This window comes from Capricornis sumatraensis, chromosome 4, assembly GCF_032405125.1.
Source record: "Capricornis sumatraensis isolate serow.1 chromosome 4, serow.2, whole genome shotgun sequence".
NCBI lineage: Eukaryota > Metazoa > Chordata > Mammalia > Artiodactyla > Bovidae > Capricornis > Capricornis sumatraensis.
The window spans coordinates 152,048,326-152,069,438 of NC_091072.1; the positions used below are offsets into that span (position 1 = coordinate 152,048,326).

The 21,113-nt window shown below is 46.1% G+C and overlaps 1 protein-coding gene across 3 annotated transcripts in view; it reads left to right on the forward strand.

The window, feature by feature from the left end:
* The window catches only part of ERC1 (ELKS/RAB6-interacting/CAST family member 1), a 245,201-nt gene that overhangs the window by 204,670 nt on the left and 19,418 nt on the right, over positions 1 to 21,113 (forward strand). For 2 of the 3 annotated variants that reach the window (XM_068970755.1, XM_068970756.1), the window contains one exon: positions 75 to 173. In XM_068970755.1, coding sequence (XP_068826856.1) covers positions 75 to 173 — 99 coding nt within the window. Of the gene's footprint in view, positions 1 to 74; positions 174 to 1,793; positions 1,821 to 21,113 lie in introns of those variants that run through there. The other variant, XM_068970757.1, reaches the window with a different exon arrangement.

Consider the following 21,113-nt stretch of genomic DNA (forward strand, 5'->3'; position numbering starts at 1 on the left):
TAAGGTGCTTGTGACTGTACAGTGTGTCATAGAGACTTTGCCTGAGCTTGACCTTGTGAATCGTTTCCTCCTAGACACAGAATCGAATGAAGTTAATGGCCGACAACTACGAGGACGACCACTTCAGATCCTCCCATTCCGGTCAAACCAATCACAAACCCTCCCCAGACCAGGTAAGGCTGCTTTTGGTTGTCTACTGAGAAACCAGCGTGCTTTTGTTTTGATGTATTCTGTAGTAACGTGTTACAGACTCTGGGGAACAAGTTAGAAAAATAAAAATAATCAGTTTCTGAAAACTTTTTTCTAAATATGGAGTCCTTTTCTGTATAGGAAGGTGGTGCCTGATTCTGAGTATTTTAAGAGGAGTTACCCAACAGATTTGAAAGGAACACTAAAGAATCCTTAAATTGAGATGAGAAAAAAAATTCATCTTCACAGAGAAACTCACTAATTTGTGTCTGTCCTGCTTCAGTAGAAAAAGAAAACTTTGCGTGTAAGCTAAGTGAGGCACACACAACTCAGTGTAGCAGTAATCAGTATTCGCCTGCAAATTTGAAAATCTCTGCTCATCACCTCTTAAACGGGAAGGTTGAAACTTAGTTTTTTCGTTCCTGTCTCCTTGGTGGACCTCTCCATCCACATCCTCCTTAAACTGTTGCCTTCAGCTCCGCATGAGTGCAGAGGAGGCACTGAGTCAGCCTGAAGGGAGCCATATCCAGTGCCAGTTCTGGAAGAAGGGAACTCTCCCAAGATCTTGAATATGATGGATGGGGGAGAGCAGTGAACAGATTACCTCATATCCCATTGCCAAAAATCAGATTTCAACATCTCCATCACACTCAATCTTAACATATACAGCTGAGGGAGAAAAATAATAGTTAAGTAATTACATCCATATGATCGAAGAGTCCAGAGGCACTCCCCCACTAAGCCCCTCCTCCAGATGATAGCATAGCTCCCTCTTAGGAGACGAAGAAGAAACATTGCACATGAAAGCACAATAATATCGAAAATGCACGTTTTTTTCTAAGGTTTAGAAGGTTATAATCATTGTATGATGACATTCACTAAGCCCATGGAGGCGGCTTATACTTTAGAGGGAAAGAGTGCAATCTTTAATGTAGGCAAAGCAGAGAGCTGTCTGCCCAATGGCAGCAATCTGTCCTCGCCAAGAAGCCATTTGCTTTTCTCTGACTGTTTCTTGATACCTGGAACTAAGTTTATGCTAATTTATGTAGGATGAGGATTTTAGGGGGCTTCCCCGGTGGCTCAGTGGTAAAGAACCCGCCTGCAATGCAGGAGATTTGGGTTTGATCCCTGGGTCAGGAAGATCCCCTGGAGGAGGGCATGGCAACCCACTCCAGTATTCTTGCCTAGGAAACCCCATGGACAGAGGAGCCTGCCAGGCTACAGTCCATGGGATCGCACAGTCAGACACGACTGAGCAACTGAGCACACACGTAGGGTGAGGATTACAGCCTTCCCTTGAAACAGGTTTTGCTAACAAATACCAGGACTGGATGCCTGGGAGGAGCGGGAGGCAAACAGGAATGGGGAGGAAGAATAAAGAAAAGCCTCCAGCTTGGTCGTGTTGCCCAGTAGACAAGAGCGTGGCAAGGAAGTGGGGAGGTTGGAAGTGCGGGGACAAACGAGGATAAATCTGAGCTTGATGTGGGGGGTCGGGGGCCAAGGGGCCGTCCTCGGCGGCTGCGTCGTGCCTGTGTATCTGTCTCAAATACTAACCAGCTCTTTTTCGTCCCCACGCTGCTCTGGGCCCTGCGTCCTCCCCGTAGGATGAGGAGGAGGGCATCTGGGCGTAGCCCCCACTTGCTCTTAGTGCAGCCATTTTGTTCAGAACGGTGAGAACGGCTTTCCTGAACTAGAGAAATGTGTTCGGTTTCCTTCACTTTTTTTTCCTTCCACACAATCATTTCACGTCTGTTTCTCCGTAATTCACTGAATCCTTGGTTTGCTCCCTGCTTTCTCATCTCACCTGGTTCCCGTGTGTATCGCTTGCTTGTGACATAGCAGGGTTTGGGTTCTGTGGCTTTTTTTCTTTTTCCTTGTTGTATGTTAATAGTCATTTTTGTCATTTCATTTTGTACATTTTTGGAAGAACTTCCAGGGCATGTAGCTAAATTTCTCCTGTTGTTATTTTATTTATAAACTACCCACTCTGGCATGATTTAACAGTGTCCTGGTAAGGTTTATATTGACTCACATCAAACTGGAAATAGAAGAAATCAATCAGATACTCTGCCAGTAGGTTTGGGATGTACTTTTTATGATAACTAATACTATTTAGTCTTTAAAAAAAAAAACAACCCTGCACTTTGGACTAAAAGCTTTAGTTTCTGTGCATAGAAGAATGCTCTGGATTCTCAGGATCAATGCTTCTTCCACAGCGCCCACCTGGGACAGTCCCCTGGGGCTTGGACATTGCTCCCAAACTATCTTAAACAGAAAGAGAAGTGAAGAAGCCATACAAGACTTTTTGAATAAAGAGTCGGTCTCCAGAGTTCCTCTCCCCTCCTCTGTGGATTGCTGCCGTGTCAAACAGTTGCCAGGACACTGTCTAGATTCTGCTTTACCGGCCAGTTGGCTAGAAAATGCGGTCCAGCTGTGTCAGCCTCTCTCTTTGATCTGGTGCCCTGGAGGTTTGACTGAGGAAATCCTTTGCTTAGAAAAAATAATAACGATGATGAATAAGTTCACACATCCTGATGGCCCTGCACCCCCTGGATTCACTGCCCGTGCTTGTTGGCCGTCTCGCTCTGCTGAGGTCACTTCTCCCTGAGAAGTCTGTGTCTCGGTGTTACCCCCTCCACCTTTAAAATCACACGGGTGGTGTAGAGCTCTCATGGCAGACACAGCCGAGGAGAACGATGAGGTAAGTTATGGCAAGGAGCGTGCATTGTGAAGATGGGAAACCTTCCACGTAGCTTTGCCCTGAGGCTGTGGAAGAAGCTGAAACACACAGTGCCAGCCAGGAAGCTCCTAGGGCTGGAATGCTGCATGCCAAACAGAGCTGAGGTTGAGCGAGTCAGCGCGCTGGTTTTCTTGGTCTACACTGTGCCCCACGAGGGGCGGAATTGTCAGTGTGGAGCCTCGGGGGCAGTCGTGCAGGAGTCGGGTGGAGATCATCAGGCCCCACCTAGAGCGAAGCCACCTTGTCTGTCCTGGGAGAACGTAGGGGCTTCCGTGCCGCCCGAGCAGGGCACCCCTCCCCGCATGTGGGAAGGGGGCTGGGTTTGGATTGCTGACCCTTTTTCCAGCCATAGAAGAAGACCTGATGGTGTCAGAGGAAACAGGGCCCACAGGTCCTGAGCCTCCATCCTCCCTGTCTCCTCCCACAGGAGAATCTGACTCCTAGCAAGTGGGACTTCCCAGGTGGCGCTAGTGGTAAAGAACCTGCCTCCCAGTGCAGGAAACATAAGAGGCGCGGGTTCAGTCCCCGGGTCAGGAAGATTCCCTGGAGGAAGGCATCTCCTAGAGGAGGAATCCACACCAGTATTCCTACCTGGAGAATCCCCATGGACAGGGGAGCCTGGCGGGCTACAATCCATGGGATTGCAAAGAGTCGGACATGACTGAGCACACATGTAAATATACAGTGGAGTATTATTAACTGTACACACCGTGCTTTATGTCCTCAGGACATGTTTATCATCTTAAACTGGAAGTTTACACTTCTTGACCCCCTTCACCTATTTCACCCACCCCCAAACCCCACCACGGGCAACCACCAGATCTGTTCCTACATCTATGAGTTTGGCTTTTTTTTTTAGATTCCATGTGTAAGTGAGATTGTGCAGTGCTTGTCTTTCTCTGAGTCATTTCACTAAGCATAATGGCCTCAAGGTCCATCCGTGTGGTCACAAATGGCAGGATTTCCTTCTTTTTTATGGCTGAGTAGTATTACTCGGGGTGGGGGGGGGCAGGGGTGTGTGTACAGTTGGCCCTTGAGCAGCACAGGTTTGAACTGCACAGGTCCACCTATGCATGGGATTTTTACAATCGTAAATACTACAGTACTGCCCCGTCACCACTGGCTGAATCTACAGATACGGAGTGAGGGACACACAGGCACCGCAGGTACGAAAGGCCGACTCTTGGGTTATACACGGGTTTTTGACCATGCAGAAGGTCAGTACCCCTAACCCCTGCATTGTTAAAGGGTCAGCTGCATGTATACCACATTTTCACACATTTACAGACCCCACCACATTTGAAGTCTTAAAAGGCCCCAGTGCAGTTGCATACAGATTTTATAATTCTCTGCTCTATTTCTGTGAAAAATACCATTGGAATTTTGGTAGGGACTGTATTGAATCTGTAAATTGCTTTGGGTAGTAGGAACATTCTAACAATGTTAATTCTTTAAATCCGTGAGAGCAGACTGTCTGTCCAGTTCCTTCTCTTTCTGCTTGAGAGTTGTTTTTTGTTTTTTGTTTTTTTTTTTTAGTAAGTGGATGTTATTCTGTCAGATGCTTCTTCTGCACTATTGAGATGATTTTGACTGTTGACTTTGATTCTTCATATTGTTCATGTAGTGTTTCACACAGCCTGATTTCAACCATCAGTGCAGGTGTTGAACCATCCTTGCATCCCTAGAATAAACCCCACTTGATCATGGCAAATGTCCCTGTTAATGTGTTGTTGAATTTAGTTTGCTAATGTTTTGTTGAGAACTTTTCCATCTGTGTTCAGCAGAGATATTGGCACGTCATTTTCTTTTCTTGCCACATCTTTTTCTGGTTTAGGTATCTTCTGAATGTGGAAGAGTTCTCTGGTCTTGTATTTTTTAGGAAAAGTTTTCAAAAGATTGGTGTGAATTTTTCTTGAAATGTTTCTTAGAATTCACTAGTGAAACAAGCTAGTCCTCAGCTTTTATTTCTTGAGAGGTTCTTAACTACTGCTTAGTTTCCCTTACTTGCCATTGGTCTGTTCACACTTTCTGTTCTTTGTGATACAGATGTGGTAGGTTTTATGTTTCTAGGAATTAATTCTTTTCTAGGTTGTCCAGTTTGTTGAAATGTAATTGTTCATAGTAGCCTCATAACTCTTGTATTTAATATCAGTTATAATGTCTCTTCTCTCATTTCTTTTTTTTTTAAAATTATTTGTGTGTTTAGCTTAGCCAGGTCTTAAGTGCAGCATTCGAGCTCCTCCGTCTTCACTGTGGCATGGGGATCTTTAGTAGAAGCGTGTGAACTCGTTGTTGGGGCATTTAGGATCTAGTTCCCTGGCCAGGGATCCGACCCAGGCCCCTTGCATTGGGAGCAGAGTCTGACCCACTGGACCAACAGGGAAGTCCTCCTTTTTCTCATTTCTGATTTTATTTATCCTGCCTTTTGTAGTTTCTCTGCTATATCCCACCTGTGAAACTGACGAAACATGTTTTCTTTTGTGTCCCTTGTATGGCAGGTTTGTTATTTTATGGCTGTTTAGTTTGGTGTTAAATAACATGCTTTGCCCCTCAAACTAATTTGAACTCGGTAGCTGTGGAATTTCCCTCGAGTCACTTCACCTCTCCTCCAAGTGTCAGGTTCCTATCTGCTAAGTGGCAGTGATGAAACCTACAGCGAAAGTCCTGGTGGGGTTACAAGCACAAACGTTCTCAGTGCACTTAGCCCTTGGCCCAGCACCCAGGAAGTATTCAGTCATGGGCTGTGTGATATTGGTAGCGATAGTGCTTAATAGAGTTCACAGGATCCTCTGATGCTACTGTTTACTTCATAGATTTCTCCTCTCTCCTGATACAGTAACGTTCCTCTCACTGCACAAGTCACGCACAGTCCTAGTAATTCATTTTTCCTGCAGCAAGAGAAACGTTTTCTGTTAGGAATCTCTGAATTGTTGATGACATCACCCGTCCTGCCTGAGCAGCGTGTAGACCCTTCCTCCACCAGGTGTCCCTGCGGGAGGTCAGCCGCAGACCTTAAGTCAGACCCCATCACCTTCAAAGAAGCAACCACGGTGGCAAGCGCCTTTTCCTGCTAAAGTTCTCTCACCTGAGGATAGTTTGCAGGCTGCCTCGACACAGAGGCTCTGAGTAATTCTTGAGGGACTTGGTGATCATGTGATCTCAGTGAGGCAGGGGCCTCTCAGGCCACGTGATCGAGTTATAAATACTCGGGGGAGAGACCTTTCAGTGTTTTAAGACACACTGTACAGTGTTCCACAGGTTCCCCCCTATATTTTTATAGTTTCTGCTGAGACTTACTTATTTCTTAAACTGAAAATTGCGGTGTTTTAAACATCTCTGGAACATAGGTCCTTAACAATTAGGAGCATTTGACTAATGAGGATGTGCCCTCTTCTTCCTGTTTGTGGCCTTATTTGTAACTCAGACATTCTCCCTAGATAATAAAAATATCCTTGCTCTTCATGCAAAATAAAATCCTTCACATCCTAATTGTTTTTCACAGTCCTCTGGGCAGACCCTGCGGAGCTCAATAAATAGTTTTTGAAAGAAAAAACTGGGAAGCTTTTGCCCTAAAGAAAAGTTGCATGTATTGGAAGTTTCGTCCATGTGTAGTAGGTATTTTTAAACTTTTAATTTACTCTGTACCCTGAAAAGACCCTGTTGCTGGGAACGATTGAGGGTTGGAGAAGGGGGCGACAGAGGAGGGCATCACTGACTCAGTGGACATAAGTTTGAGTAAACTGTGGGAGATAGTGAAGAACGGGAAACCTAGCGGGCTGCAGTCCGTGGGGTCGCATAGTCGAACGTGACTTGGCGACTGAACAGCAGCTCTGTACCCTGACAGGTCATCCTGGGATTTGACACAGTTCATGTGTGGGGGGTCCCAGTCAGTTCCTAGTGCACCTTCTAGGATACACTGTCAAATTTATCACCTACCCCTCAGCTAACATGTGACGAGACCCCTTTTAATACCAGTTCCAGGAGACAGCCCTCATGCTTGCCTATTACATCATGTTTTTATTTTATAGAGTTATGTTTTGGAGGATGTGATCTGACTCGCATCTTATCTGAGCTATTAAACAACAGTCGTGTTACAATAGGGTTCTGCAGTATTTCTTTCATTAACTTGTCCTCAACTTCTCCCTAATTTGTTATTTCCTATATATTTCTCTCTGTCTTTAGGATTACTGTCTGTTTTGGGTTAACGGACTATTTTCTTGAACCCAAAAATGCATCATCAACCAAAACAAAAAACCCATTCCCCCTTGACGTCTCTGTCCTTCCTCCTGGTCCTGCGATGACGAGGTTGAAGCTTGCAGCTGGGCCGGGCGGTCGGCGTTTCTGGGATGAATTAAATGCACACACTTGATTGAGGTGTAGCTGGACTGTATCACTGTCTTCCTGTTATCCTAGGAGATCAAAGCACAGCTCAAATAGAGGCTTAGTCTTTAGAATATTCAAAACAGATGGCTGGTTCTTTTTGGTGAAGATTCAGGTTTTAAGGCAGACCACTTGTTAGTGAGACTTCATGTCTTCTCACTGAAAGATAGCACGGACCATGTACCTCCCTCTCTTCCTCAGTTTCAAGACTAGAATCATAGACTTTCTGCCTGAGGAGGGATTTGGCAAGCCCAGAATGCTCTGACACTATCTGGGTTCCTTTTCATGTGACTATAAAATAAGTTACTCAGCTTTTTCTTAAGGCATTTTGGGTATTAAACGAAAGGTTCTTAAATGTTTACATTATCATAGTCACTTGTTGGTGGGTCACTATTTAAAATCCAGTGTTCACACTGTGACATCCTCCAGAATTGAACCAGGCTGTTTATCCTTGACTTCACATTTTTACAAATTAAAATACATATTCTCCATCCACTCTGCTGCCACTGACTCCTGGATCCAAAGGTACACAGAATAAGTCCATAAGTGTAGTCTGAGGTTTTTATTGTTTGGTTTAAAATGGACTGAAATGAGAAAATTAGCTCAGAAACAAATACGGAACAACAGATTTTCCCCAACAGAAAAAAATGATTATCCGAGGTGCAGTAGAAAAACCCAGGTCTGCACTAGAGACTCGAGGGTCACAGAGGAAGGGGCAGGTAGTGGCGGGCTACAGTCCATGGGGTCACAGAGAGGTGGACATGACTGAGCGACTAAACATGGCAGGCGTGTGCCAGGCACTTATCGTGTGAACCTGATGACCTGTGGTTCCCTGTGGGTGCTGCTGAGGGGGTATCTCTATTTCTCTATTAATGAATTACTTCACTTCATTCTGTATAATAGGCTCTAGGTTCATCCATCTTACTGGAATTAATTCTCTATTTGTGCATAACACATTACCCAGAACCTGGCAGCATTAAAAAACAGTGCACCTCTGTTATCTCAGCGTTTTCTTTGGGTCATGAATCTGGAAGCAGCTTGGCTTGGTAGCTCCTGCCTGAGTGTCTCTGGGCTGCAGGCAGGATGTCAGCTGGGTCTGTAGTTTAAACCTTGATGTAGCCAGAGCCCACGTGGGTGCATATTCACTCACGGTCCATGCCAAACGCTGGCGGGAGCCTTCATTCCTATCCATATGGACCCAAAGTGAGCAATGAAGAGAAGGTGGCAAGGAGCCACTGTGACTCTTAGGTCCTGCAGTCGGAAGTCACACATGCCCATCTCTCCTGTGTCCTGTTCCTTCAGGGCGAGTCACCGAGACCATCTGGCGTGGAGTGGGGCAGAGCATCTCAGGCTTCACTTTCTGAGGGCAGGAATGTCAAAGAATAGGCGGACTTACCATCACCCTTCACAGGTATTGGGGCAGGTGACAAGCCACGAGCCTGGGGCTGCCCTCAGGTGAATCACCCTGGCCTTCATGTGCTGTGGCAACCAGTGGACGGTGGGCAGGAGGGGAGCAAGCTGGAGACACACCAGCCCTCTGAATTTTCTGGTTATACTCATTGCCACATCCAGTTCTCTATTCAACCAGTGTTTTATTTTGTGTTGATATTACTGTTTTTTGAAAGGGAAGAAACTACAGAAATCTATTGGCATTGGGAGATAGGAAGCAAATTGTATGTTTCTTTAAAACACCCAACCAACCAACAAAACTGCTGTTGTGCTTGTGTTCAGTCATGTCTGACTCTTTTGTGACCCCCGTGGACTCTAGCCCGCCAGGCTTCTCTGTCCATGGAATTCTCCAGGCAAGAATACTGGAGTGGGTTGCCATTCCCTTCTCCAGGGGATCTTCCTGCCCCAGAGATCAAACCCATGTCTCTTGCATCTCCTACGTTGGCAGGCAGATTCTTTACCACTGTGCCACCTGGGATGCCCCTGATATTACTATTGATGGCAGTGATATTCATTATGAATTGAAATTTTAACTGTAATTATTTACTTCTTAAATAATCTGAGAAGATTGTAAGTATTTCCTCTCTGATATATTCACCTGTTATCTGGAATAGCTTTAGGGATTGGCAGACCTTTTTCTAAAGGTACAGAGAGTAAGTGTTTTATCCTTTGTGATCTGTACCCTTTGTCAGATCTAACCAGCTCTGCTCATGAAGTAGGGAACCCACCACAGACAACACATAAATAGTGAAGGTTAATATTGTTGTTATTCAGTCACTAAGCCGTATCCGACTCTTTGCAACCCCGTGGACCGCAGCATGCCAGGCTTCCCTGTCCTTTACTACATCCCAGAGTTTGCGCAAACTCATGTCTGTCAAGTTGGTGATGCCATCCAATCATCTCATCCTCTGTTATCCCCTTCTTCTCTTGCCCTCAACCCTTCCCAGCATCAGGATCTTCTCCAGTGGTCAGCTGTTTGCATCAGGTGGCCAAAGTATTGGAGCTTCAGCTTCAGAATCAGTCCTTCCAGTGAATATTCAGGACTGATTTCCTTCAGGATTGACTAGTTTGATCTCCTTATAGTCCAAGGGACTCTCAAGAGTCTTCTCCAACACCACAGTTCAAAAGCATCAGTTCTTCAGTGCTCAGCCTTCTTTATGGTCCAGCTCTCACATCCACTCATGACTACTGGAAAAAAACCTAGCTTTGACTAGGCAGACCTTTGTCGGCAAAGTGATGTCTCTGCTTTTTAATATGCTGTCTATTTGTCATTGCTTTTCTTCCAAGGAGCAAGTGTCTTTTAATTTCATGCCTGCAGTCACTGTATCAGTGATTTTGGAGCCCAAGAAAATAAAGGTAACCCTGGTTGTTACTTTGTATAATGTCAGTCACAACTTGTAGGTTTCTGTGCTGAGCCTCTTATGTCATAGTCACTTGTGTATCCTCAGATAATAAAGTTTTGCTTAAACCTCAGCAACTAGGGATTGAAATGGTGATATCTGTCAGAGTTTGTGTTATGCTAAAGAATTTTAACAGAGAATAGCGGGAGGAGAGATTAATTCAGTGCGGGAAGTTTTATTCTCAAATAGAAAAACTAGGTAGGGAAAAACATAACGGAAAACACTCTTCCTAATTTTTGTTTTTCCCAAATCTTTTTCTTCCACCCAAAGCCTGGATGACTCCCAAGGTGAAGGGGGTGATGTCTGGAAATCGTTAATCTGTGGGATTTGTTCATGGTGTATAAAATTTTCAGAAAGAATTTGCTTTTTCAGGATGATTTCCTGATTGACTGTGGCAGACCTAAGTCCAGGCAGGACCGCTCAGAGCCGCCAAGACCCTGCTTGGGTTCTCAGATTCGTGACACTTCCGGTGTGTGCGGATGGAGAGGAGATTCTTCATGGGGGGGGGGGGGGGGCGGGAACGAGGACACCGGCAGGGCAGCGGGTGGAGGCGGGGCGCTGGTTCAACCTGGAGGGGTGAAGGCCCCACCCTGATGCTCCTGCCCCCCCTGCTGTTCTCTGTCCCTGATGTCCTGGAGCATTTCCTGCCTCAGTCAAGCAGGTCCTGAGCTGTCCTCTTGCTGAAATACGGGCACAGGTCTTTCTCCCCATGTTGCCCCCAGCCCCCCATTGCCCCTACAGGTTGTGTACAGGTGCGTCCTTACACACACCGAGTCACAGATGCTTCTGACCTGTCACAGGGCATGTCCTGGCTGTCTCCAGCTTCAGCATCAGGAGATTCAGTGCCTGTATGTAGCTCGTTTCTGACAGCACGGATACTCATCTCTGATGTGTACACAGGCATGCAGATACATTTCCGTCTTCCCCTGCCTTCCAGGCTATGGGAACCTTCCCTCCCTCCTGTACCCTCCCAGCCGGGCTTCCTGTCTAAGGAGGCTCCAGAGGGCACAGTGACCCTCGGGGGCGGGGTGGTCAGGAGCTTTCAGCAGGAGACGCTGGCGTCAACACTGGTGCTGCCATCACATGGGACTGGTGGCGAAATCGCTTGTGTCAGCTCCTCCAGCTCCTCCGTGTGTACACACACACACACCCCACACACACACCCCACACACACACACTCCACATACACACACACACCCCCCACACACACACACACCCCCTACACACACACACCCCACACACACACACCCCCACACACACACACACCCCACACACACACCCCACACACACACACCACACACACACACACCCCACACACACACACCCCACACACACATACCCCACACACACACACACCCCACACACACACACCCCACACACACCCCCCACACACATACCCCCCCACACACACACACACACCACACACACCACACACAGACACACACCCCACACACACCCCACACACACATACCCCCCCCGCCCACACACACACCACACACACACACACACACACCCCACACACACACACACACACACCCCGTCCTTTTAACCCAGCCTCAAAATAACTGCCCGTCACAGAAGAGTCTCCTCCAGAGCCTGGCCTCCACTTGGGAGCCCTTGACAGATCAGCTGTCACATCTCCTAGTCACCAGATAACCGTGCTTGCCGCTCTCCTTCTCTGTCTTCCTGTGGACCCTGAGGCAGACCGAGTGGCTGGGCGCCCCATAACCTAGACGCTCCTCTCTGGTGACTCATTGGGATCCTAGCTAGGTCAGCCTTTCGTGTCCGCCCTTCACTCCCAAAGGTTAGAGAAGAAACGAAGTGTCCTGATGAGGCCGTCACTGTGTTCTGCCCAGCAGGCGGCAAGCATGTTGGTGTTTTCTCAGATCCATCCTTCTGTCTTGTAAACATGTAATAAGCCAAGAAGTGATTGACCGCAGCAGCAGTCCAGCAGGAGCTGGGCTTCAGGCCCCAGCGGACCGGCGGGGTGGGAGTTGATGTGGGTACGTGGTGTGTGAACAGACTCACAAGGGGCTGAAGCCGCTCTTCTTGCCCATGGCCAGCTGCCTACCTGGTTTTTCCTGTGAAATTCAGCATCCACCTTCAGCTGGCTCGCCCACTCAAAAAGCGTGAGCTTCTCCCTGTTTTGCCTCATTTTCTCTCCTGTGCCCAGACATTTTCCCCATAATTTGACATTCATTAGTATACAGCCCTGGAACTTTGATATGGGAAAGTCATGGAAAGTATATATACATTGATGCACGCACGCACACACACAAGTATTTAACCCCTACGTTGTTTACTAGAATATAATAAATAATTTATTGTGAAGAGGCAAGCCTCAAGCCAAGAACTCAATTGAAGATGCTTCTTTCCCATCTTTATTTAAAGAGCAGGGAAGAGGAGTCTTGGGATACGTACCTGCTCCTCGCAGCTCTGAGTCTCGCAGAGTGGGCGCTTCCTTGACTGTGTCCCGTCTGAGCTCCCCTTTAGGGTGCCCGCTGTGCGTCCCCTGGTGTCCTCTCCAGGGGTTGGCTTGTCCGGCTTCTCTGCCTCCTGCAGCGTTCTGTCCACTTGCTGCCCATTAATCTGCCCCGTCTTCATCTGGGTGTACTATCTGCCCTCTTGTTGGTGAGTCACCTCATTTTCATGTATTTTACAAGTTTCCAAGTACTGAGGTAAGAACTTAGAATACCTCCCGCCCCAACCTGCTCTCTTGGCCACAGGGAGGTGGGCTCAGCCAGAGCCTCCTTCCCTCATACTGCTCTCTGTTCAAGTGGAGTTTCTGGATCTGAATAAGATACGTTAGGTTTTAACTGAATAAGGAGTAAATAGGCACAATGCAGTTAGCAGTCCTGTGGTTCAGATTCCAAGATTCATCTTATTCTGAACCCCACTCCCCATCTCCATACAACTCTGAGTACGGACCATCTGGATCAGGAAGTAGGGGAGGTTCTGTTTTGTTCTGCTGGAGTGGTAATGTGTGCTTAAAGGAAAATTGACAACAGATTTCTGAGCTGTAAAACTGAGAGGAAATGATTGCATTTTAGTTTGTAAACGATTCCCACTGTTTTTTTTTTTTCTCTCATGTTTCAAATCTGTAACCTTTTCCAGTTTTCCTAAACACACTTACACTTTTAACAAGCCATGAAACCCTTTAAATCTGAAACCTTTGGAGAGAGTTTTTACTCTTAGAACCAGGTATTTTTGTATATAGTAAGTTTTCTGATTAACATCTATTCATATCAGTGACCTTGTGTCACCAAACCAAACTTAAGTCTGCTCACCCACATGCAGCAAAGCCAATCTCCTGACACCAGTTTGTGGTGAGGCAAGGGGAGCGTTTACTGCAGGGCCGAGCAAGGAGAACAGGCGGCTCATGCTCGAAACCCACAGTGAATCTTTATAGTGGAAGTAACATCATCCTGGCTTCCCCGGTGGCTCAGACGGTAAAGAATCTGCCTTCTATGAAGGAGATCTGGGTTGGATCCCTGGGTCAGAAAAATCTCCTGGAGAAGGGAATGGCTACCCACTCCAGTATTCTTGCCTGGGAAATCCCACAGACGGAGGAGCCTGACAGGGGTCACAAAGAGTCAGACACAACTGAGCGACTAACACTTTCAACGTCATTCTGGCTTTTGTATTTGTCATGAGTTTTTGTTTTGGAAGAGGAATGCGAGACAGCTTCCCATTCTGTAAAGTTTGTGTGGGGAGTGAAGTAGACACACATGAGAAATGGTTGTGACGTGGAGGGTCTGGACTTGGAGCTCTGGACTTGTCTGCATTTAACTTTAGGTTATCCTTTAACTTTTCATGAAATTTTAGAAGTTTATCAACTTCCCCCCAAAAGAAATTTTTTTTTTGTTTTCAATCACTGTAGCCCTCTAGCTAGGCACAAACTCAGGCTAACGCTGCTGAAATGTTCCCGGTTTTCATTGTTAACAGTGAAGTTTGGTTTTTGATGAAGGGCATGCAGGGGTAAAGCATGAACCCTTCTTACTTTAGCTTTACTGGTTATCGTGAGGGTGCACCCGCATGAGGCATGTGTTTGCCCAGCGTCTCTCTTGCAGAGGCATAAGCCAGAAGGCTGTTCTGGAATGCACAATTGTCTTCAGTTTGTTAGGATTAAAGATGAGTAAGGACCACCACACCAAAAACATGCAGGGGATCCACTGAGTGTCCTGTCTGTGCTCCAGGTAGGAAGGCTAAATAAAAAGTTGGATCTCAGAGAACATTAAGAATACAAAAGTTGTTGAATTTTCTAACCTTATCTGTGAAGAACAAGTCAAACCAAGCCTTGAATCTAGATAAAGAGGTTTATTTAGCAGTTTGAAGGTTTGCCTGAAGGAAACCTCAAAACGAAAGTTAAAACAGAGATAAATCCTGAATTTACACATTTTAATTCTCTTGTACACTCAACACATTAGCTCCATTATCTCATGTTTTTTTTTTTTTTTTAAATGCAAAATAGGGCCACATTTCCCTGGAGGAGGACATAGCAATCCACTCCAGTGTTCTTGCCTGGAGAATCCCATGGACGGGGAGCCTGGTGGGCTACAGTCCATGGGGTTGCATAGAGTCTGACACAGCTGAAGCGATTTAGCATTCATGCATGTCATTCGTAATATTCCTGCCAGCAAAAGCTGTGTGTGGCCCGGCATAAAGGCACTCACTAAATGGTTGTTAGGCCAAATATATAATTTTTTTAGTATCAATAATATGTGTGAGTTGATATACAGTATATCTAATTAATGTAGCAAAAATGTAATTTCCACTCACTCTGTTTCTTGAAAGAACTGCATTGTTTCACAAAGTAGCTGCATTTAAGTGAGAAAGTAACACCTGTTCCAAACCTTTGTAAAGAGACCTGGTGCCATCCTTCATCTTCCTGGTCCCAATGCACATCATAACCAAGAAGATAAGCTCAGTTCTTGACATGAAAAAGGACTTTGAGGCCAGGCTGCCGAATTTTATTCCTGTGCCTCCTTCCCCCCACCCCCAGACTTTTAAAACTTTTTATCTTGTAATGGGGAATAGCCGATTAACAATGTTGTGGTAGTTTCAGGTGAACATTGAAGGGACTCAGCCAGATACAGACATGTATCCATCCTCCCCCAAACCTGCCTCCCATCCAGGCTCCACATAACACTGAGCACACTTCCCTGTGCTGTCCAGTTAGGTCCTTGTTGGTGATCCATTTTAATTATCCAAGTGTGTACGTGACCTTTCCTTTCACCCTGGTAATCATAAGTTCGTTCTCTAAGTCTGTGAGTCTCTTTCTGGTGTTTTGTGGGGTTTTTTGTATGTAAATTCATCTGTATCAGTTATTTTTAGATTCCACATAAAAGGGATGTCATAGAGAGTATGACACTCTCTAGGACCCTCTATGTTTCTGGTGCTGTGCTGTGCTTAGTCACTCAGTCATGTCCGACTCTTTGCAACCCCATGGACTGTAGCCCACTGGACTCATCTGTCCATGAGGATTCTCCAGGCAAGAATACTGGAGTGGGTTGCCATGCCCTCCTCCAGGGGATCTTCCCAAACCCAAGTCTCCCTCATTGCAGGCATGTTCTTTGCCATCTGAGCCACCAGGGAAGCCCCCCAGTTCAGTTCAGTCATTCAGTCGTGTCCTACTCTGTGAGCCCATGGACTGCAGCACACCAGACTTCCCTGTCCATCACCAGTTCCCAGAGCTTGCTCATACTCGTGTCCATCGAGTTGGTGATGCCATCCAACCATCTCATCCTTTGTCGTCCCCTCCTCCTACCTTCAGTTTCTCCCAGCATCAGGGTCTTTTCTAATAAATCAGTTCTTTGCATCAGGTGGCCAAAGTATTGGAGTTTCAGCTTCAGCATCAGTCCTTCCAGTGAGTATTCAAGACTGATTTCCTTTAGGACTGGTTTGATCTCCTTGCTGTCCAAGGGATTCTCAAGAGTCCTCTCCAACACCACGGTTCAAAAGCATCAATTCTTCAGTGCTCCGCTTTCTTTATAGTCCAACTCTCACATCCAAACATGACCACTGGAAAAGCCATAACTTTAACTAGATGGACCTTTGTCAGCAAAGTGATGTCTCTGCTTTTTAATATACTATCTAGGTTTGTCATAGCTTTTCTTCCAAGGAGCAAACGTCTTTTCATTTTATGGTTACAGTCACCATCTGCAGTGATGTTGGAGCCCAAGAAAATAAAGTCACTGTTTCCATTGTTTCCGTATTTGCCATGAAGTGATGCCATGATCTTCGTTTTTTGAATGTTGAATTTTAAGCCAACTTTTTCACCCTCCTCACTTTCATCAAGAGGCTCTTTAGTTCCTTTTCACTTTCTGCCATAAGGGTAGGGTTATCTGCATATCTGAGGCTATTGATATTTCTCTCTGCGATCTTGTGGAAACCTGTTTCCAGCTTGTGCTTCATCCAGCCTGGCATTTCACATGATGTACTCTGCAAATAAGTTAAATAAGCAGGATGACAGTATACAGCCTTGAAGTGCTCCTTTCCCAATTTGGAACCAGTCCATTGTTCCATATCTGGTTCTAACTAGAAATGCCCATGTTGCTGCAGATGGCATTATTTCATTCTTTTTCATGGCTGAGTAATAGTCCACTGTATAAATGTACAACATCTTCTTTATCCATCCCTCTGTCAATGGACATTTAGGCTGCTTCCATGTCTTGGCTACTGTAAATAGTGCTGCAGTGAACATTGGGGTCCACATACCCTTTCAAATCATGTTTTTCTCCGGATTTTTGCCCAGGAGTGGGTTGCAGGGTCATATGGTATCTCTGTCTTTAGTTTTTTAAGGGACTTCCATGCTGTTCTTCACAGTGGCTGTACCAATTTACATTCCCACCAACAGTGTAGGAGCATTCCCTGCTCTCCACACCCTCTCCAACATTTGTTGTTTGTGGATTTTTTGATGATGGCCTTTCTGCCTGGTGTGAGGTGATACTTTTTAACTTTTCAAAGTTCAGCTTTCTGCTGGGACCTCTGGACAGGAGCATCATTAAGAGAATAATGTTTTGGGGAAGTCAGTGCGTTGGTTGTTCTGGGACTTTCTTGATGAGCCTACCTTGGGGGATAGCAGTGTGACGGTGACCCAGTGAGAAATCAGAACTGCCTCTGGTGCAGTAATTCAGGAACATCTGAACGTGCCTCCCAGGATGTCAGCAGACAGAAGGAAGAACAAGAGGATCTTTTAGTGACATAGAAATCATCAGTAGAGAAATACTTTGCCAGGAACACAGTAAATGATCAATAAATGTTAATTAGCTTAAAAAACGGAGAAGGCAGTGGCAACCCACTCCAGTACTCTTGCCTGGAAAATCCCATGGGCGGAGGAGCCTGGTAGGCTGCAGTCCGTGGGGCCTCTAGGAGTTGGACACGACTGAGCGACTTCATTTTCACTTTTCACTTTCATACATTGGAGAAGGAAATGGCAACCCACTCCAGTTCTTGCCTGGAGAATCCCAGGGACGGGGGAGCCTGGTGGGCTGCCGTCTGTGGGGTCACACAGAGTCAGACACGACTGAAGCAACTTAGCAGCAGCTTAAAAAATAGTGGCATCTTTTGAACAGTAAAATATTAGTACCACAAGGGCAAATGCATTAAGTCCCACATAATGTTCAGTACAACCTCTGCTCTCAAAATGAGCTCCCAGAATGTGTCACAACCAGCCACACTATACTTACGAAGGTCTGATGCAGAAACCGTGGGGAGAGGAGAGCCGGCCATGGACCTGATCACATGTCCCATCCTGGCGCAGGCAGGTGTGTCCCCATCTGTTAGATGAGTGGGCTGCAGAAATGGGCTGCTGTAGAGTTTTCCATTACAGTCTGTATCATAGCATACAGAAGCAACTTGGCTGTCTTCTAAAACACCTCTGGATGTCCAACCATACTCAAGTGGAGGGGAGGTTAAGATAAACACCTTCCGGAGGTCACTTTATGTCATCACACGCTGGCCTCTGAAGCCATTTTGAGGATCTGATTCATAAGCAAGTAAATCCTTGCCAGAAGAAACAAAGCTTTCAGGACATCAGCTGAAAGGCTCTCATCTGTTCTTTGAATTTAAATGATTTTCCTTAACAACTTGGTAAATGTTGGATTCGGGGAATGTTGCCGTTTTGGCGTTCTGTTTGTTAGAAGCAGAGGTTATCTTGACAAGTTCTTTTTTTTTTTAAACTTCTTTTTGCCAAAAGAAAAAAAAAAAGATAACTCTAGTTCTGCACAGCTATAGAACTGTGATGTGGCCTGACCACCTTGCTTTTGGTGGCACTTCTTACCAACCCTCTGAAGTTCACGTGGTCCAAAGACTTAACTTCTGGGTCCTGTGAGCATCCTCTTCCTACTCGGCGAGTGTCCTCTTCCCTCCTGAGGTTAGGCGGTCACAGTTCTTCCTTGTGGGAAATACAGTTTCTTTTCTGGGTGGTCGGCCCAAGTTGGACTTGGAGGGGGAGGGGAGAGATGAGGGCGTTTTCCCCATGATGGACATGGCTAAATGGGTCTCAGACAGGCTCCAGTGATTTTTCTCCTAATGGACACATTCAGAGACTGCTGGCTGGGCAGCTTCATATGCTTTCATGGAGTAAGCTCTCTAGTTTTTTGTTTTGTTTTTAAAAAGCAATTCCCTTTAACATGAGAAAAAGGCATCTGGGCCATTGCATAGAAAGAATTTTTATCCTGGAAAAAAAACTTCAAATTCTGTTATTTTTGTAACTTTTCAGTTGGACTTTGAAAAATTACAGAGTGCAAAACACTACGTATTTTGTTATCAGTTAGCACCTGAGCATGAAATATATTTAAGTCAGTGTGAGATTCATCTCTGATTAAGAACAGAGGCCTGAGAGTCCACTTTTTCATTCCCAGCCATATAGCAGTGAGCTAGCATGTTTCCAGGTTCCATTTTACTATAAGAAATTTGACCTTCCCCTTACCACCATTTATCAGATTGTCTTCATGCTTTTTTATGTCAGTTTTCCAACTCAAACAGTAATTACCTAGGGTATCAGCTCTTTCTGCCTTGTAGCCCAAATGTGATGGCAGCTATATGTAGACACACACACACACACACACAAAGTGGGAGTAAGTTGCACAAATCCAGTGAAAATCCCAGGAGAGATTTTTTTTCTAATCAGTGTGTCCATGAAAGAGGCTGGAGGAGGCCAAGCTGGAAACATGGCTGTGGTGTATGGCAGCGTGAGGGGTGTGGAGGGAACAGCAACCAGACAGTGGGCTTGTTGACGTGCACGGTGGGCGTGCATCTCAAGAAGTACTGCCTGGCACTTGCCTTTAAAGATGCTGCTTTGAAACTCAGTTTCTGAGCTCTCTACAGTGTGAATACGCATCTGTGGCCAGAAAGAAAACCTGAGTCTTTTCTGAGAGAGTACTGTTGTTTGTGAAAACCTGTCCAACTTCCCCACTCTCCAGACCTCATGCTTTATTGAAACAGCTCCTCCTTCTGCAGTTGGCAGTGTTGACACCACAGGCAACACAGGGCTCGGACCTGGAGGGGTCCCGTAAGAGCCCAGAGCCTTCCCCCCTGACCCCCAGCCCCTGAGTGTATCACCTTTGTTCCCAGACAGTTGTGTGAGTGTGTGTGTTTCAAAAATAATATTGCTAAATTGATTCACTTTCTCTGGTTTTTCTAGCTAGGCTCCAACTTCTGTATTATATACCATGTTGGTCTGCACTCTGATCTCTCTAGTAAGTTAGAGATTGTTTTAGCCACTAAGCTGAGGCTCTTGCCTGTCTTAATTATTTCATGGAGATAGCATTAGAAACAGGAAATGTGATATATCTATAAAGCAACCATTAAAAATCATGTTTTCCAGGAATACGTAATGTCGTGAATAGGACTCACAATGTAACATTAAATGGATAAACAGGGTCTTAAGCAAAATGTGAAGTATGAAACAGTTAAAAGTTGATTTATGTAAGTTTATAAAAAGACTTGGAAGAAAATCAGCAAAATGTTGCAAGTGCTGTTCTTGGTGGAAAACCTATAGACTGTTTATTATTTCTTTCCTGTTCCCCCCCCCCATACTTTTCAGAGTAAAATCTGCATTGTTTTCTTAATTTAAAAAAAATACATAAAACTGTATTTTAGAAACTCTTAAAAGGAAATAAGGCAGGCGGCAGGGGAGTCCTCTGGAGAGAGGTGGGTGGCAGAATTCAGTGTACCAGGCCTCATTTCTCCTGACTTGAAGATTAGCGAGCTCCTTATCAGGGCGTCCTATTGGTGAAAAGTGCCACCCCGGTGACACCAGCAGATCCAGACTCTGCCCTGAGCCCAGGGAGCGTCGGGGACATGCCAGCATCTGCTGGGTTGGCGGCCCCCACGAGGCTGGGTGTCAGGCAGACGCTGTGCCTGCGGTTCAGAATGGAGACGGGGGGCCAGCCCAGCCCCTCCTCCACCGCCCAGGCTTGCCCAGCACCAAGGGCCTGGCCAAAGCTGTCCCGAGAGCTGTCCGATGAGGTCGTGTGTTGTGCAACGTGCTCTCCAATGGAGCTGAGGTGGTGGTCATTCCTCAGGGTAAAGGGAATGTAAGACAGTGTTGGCCCATCTCTGGAGAGAAGACCCCGCGTGGAGCTAGTCCCGCCCAGCTGGGGCTCAGGTGTCAGGGCTGTGCGAGGATTCGTCTGTCATGTCTAAAAGGAGGGTCGATGCCTCTGTGAGTCGAGTGCGGGGGCTCCAGCCAGGACAAGACAGATCCCGTTGTGAGTTCACTCATCACCCTTCCCATAGCTGAGAGGACCACTGTCCCTCCAGGGACAGAGGCATCCTTTGTTCCAGGAGGTGGAGGGACACGCGTGTGCGTCAGGCTTTCAGATGAGCACGTTTCACTTGCAGTGTTTGTGTGTGTGTGTAGTTGTGTAGTTGCTAAGTTGTATCTGACTCTTTGCGACCCCATGGACTGTAGCCTGCCAGGCTCCCCTGTTCATGGGGTTCTCCAGGCA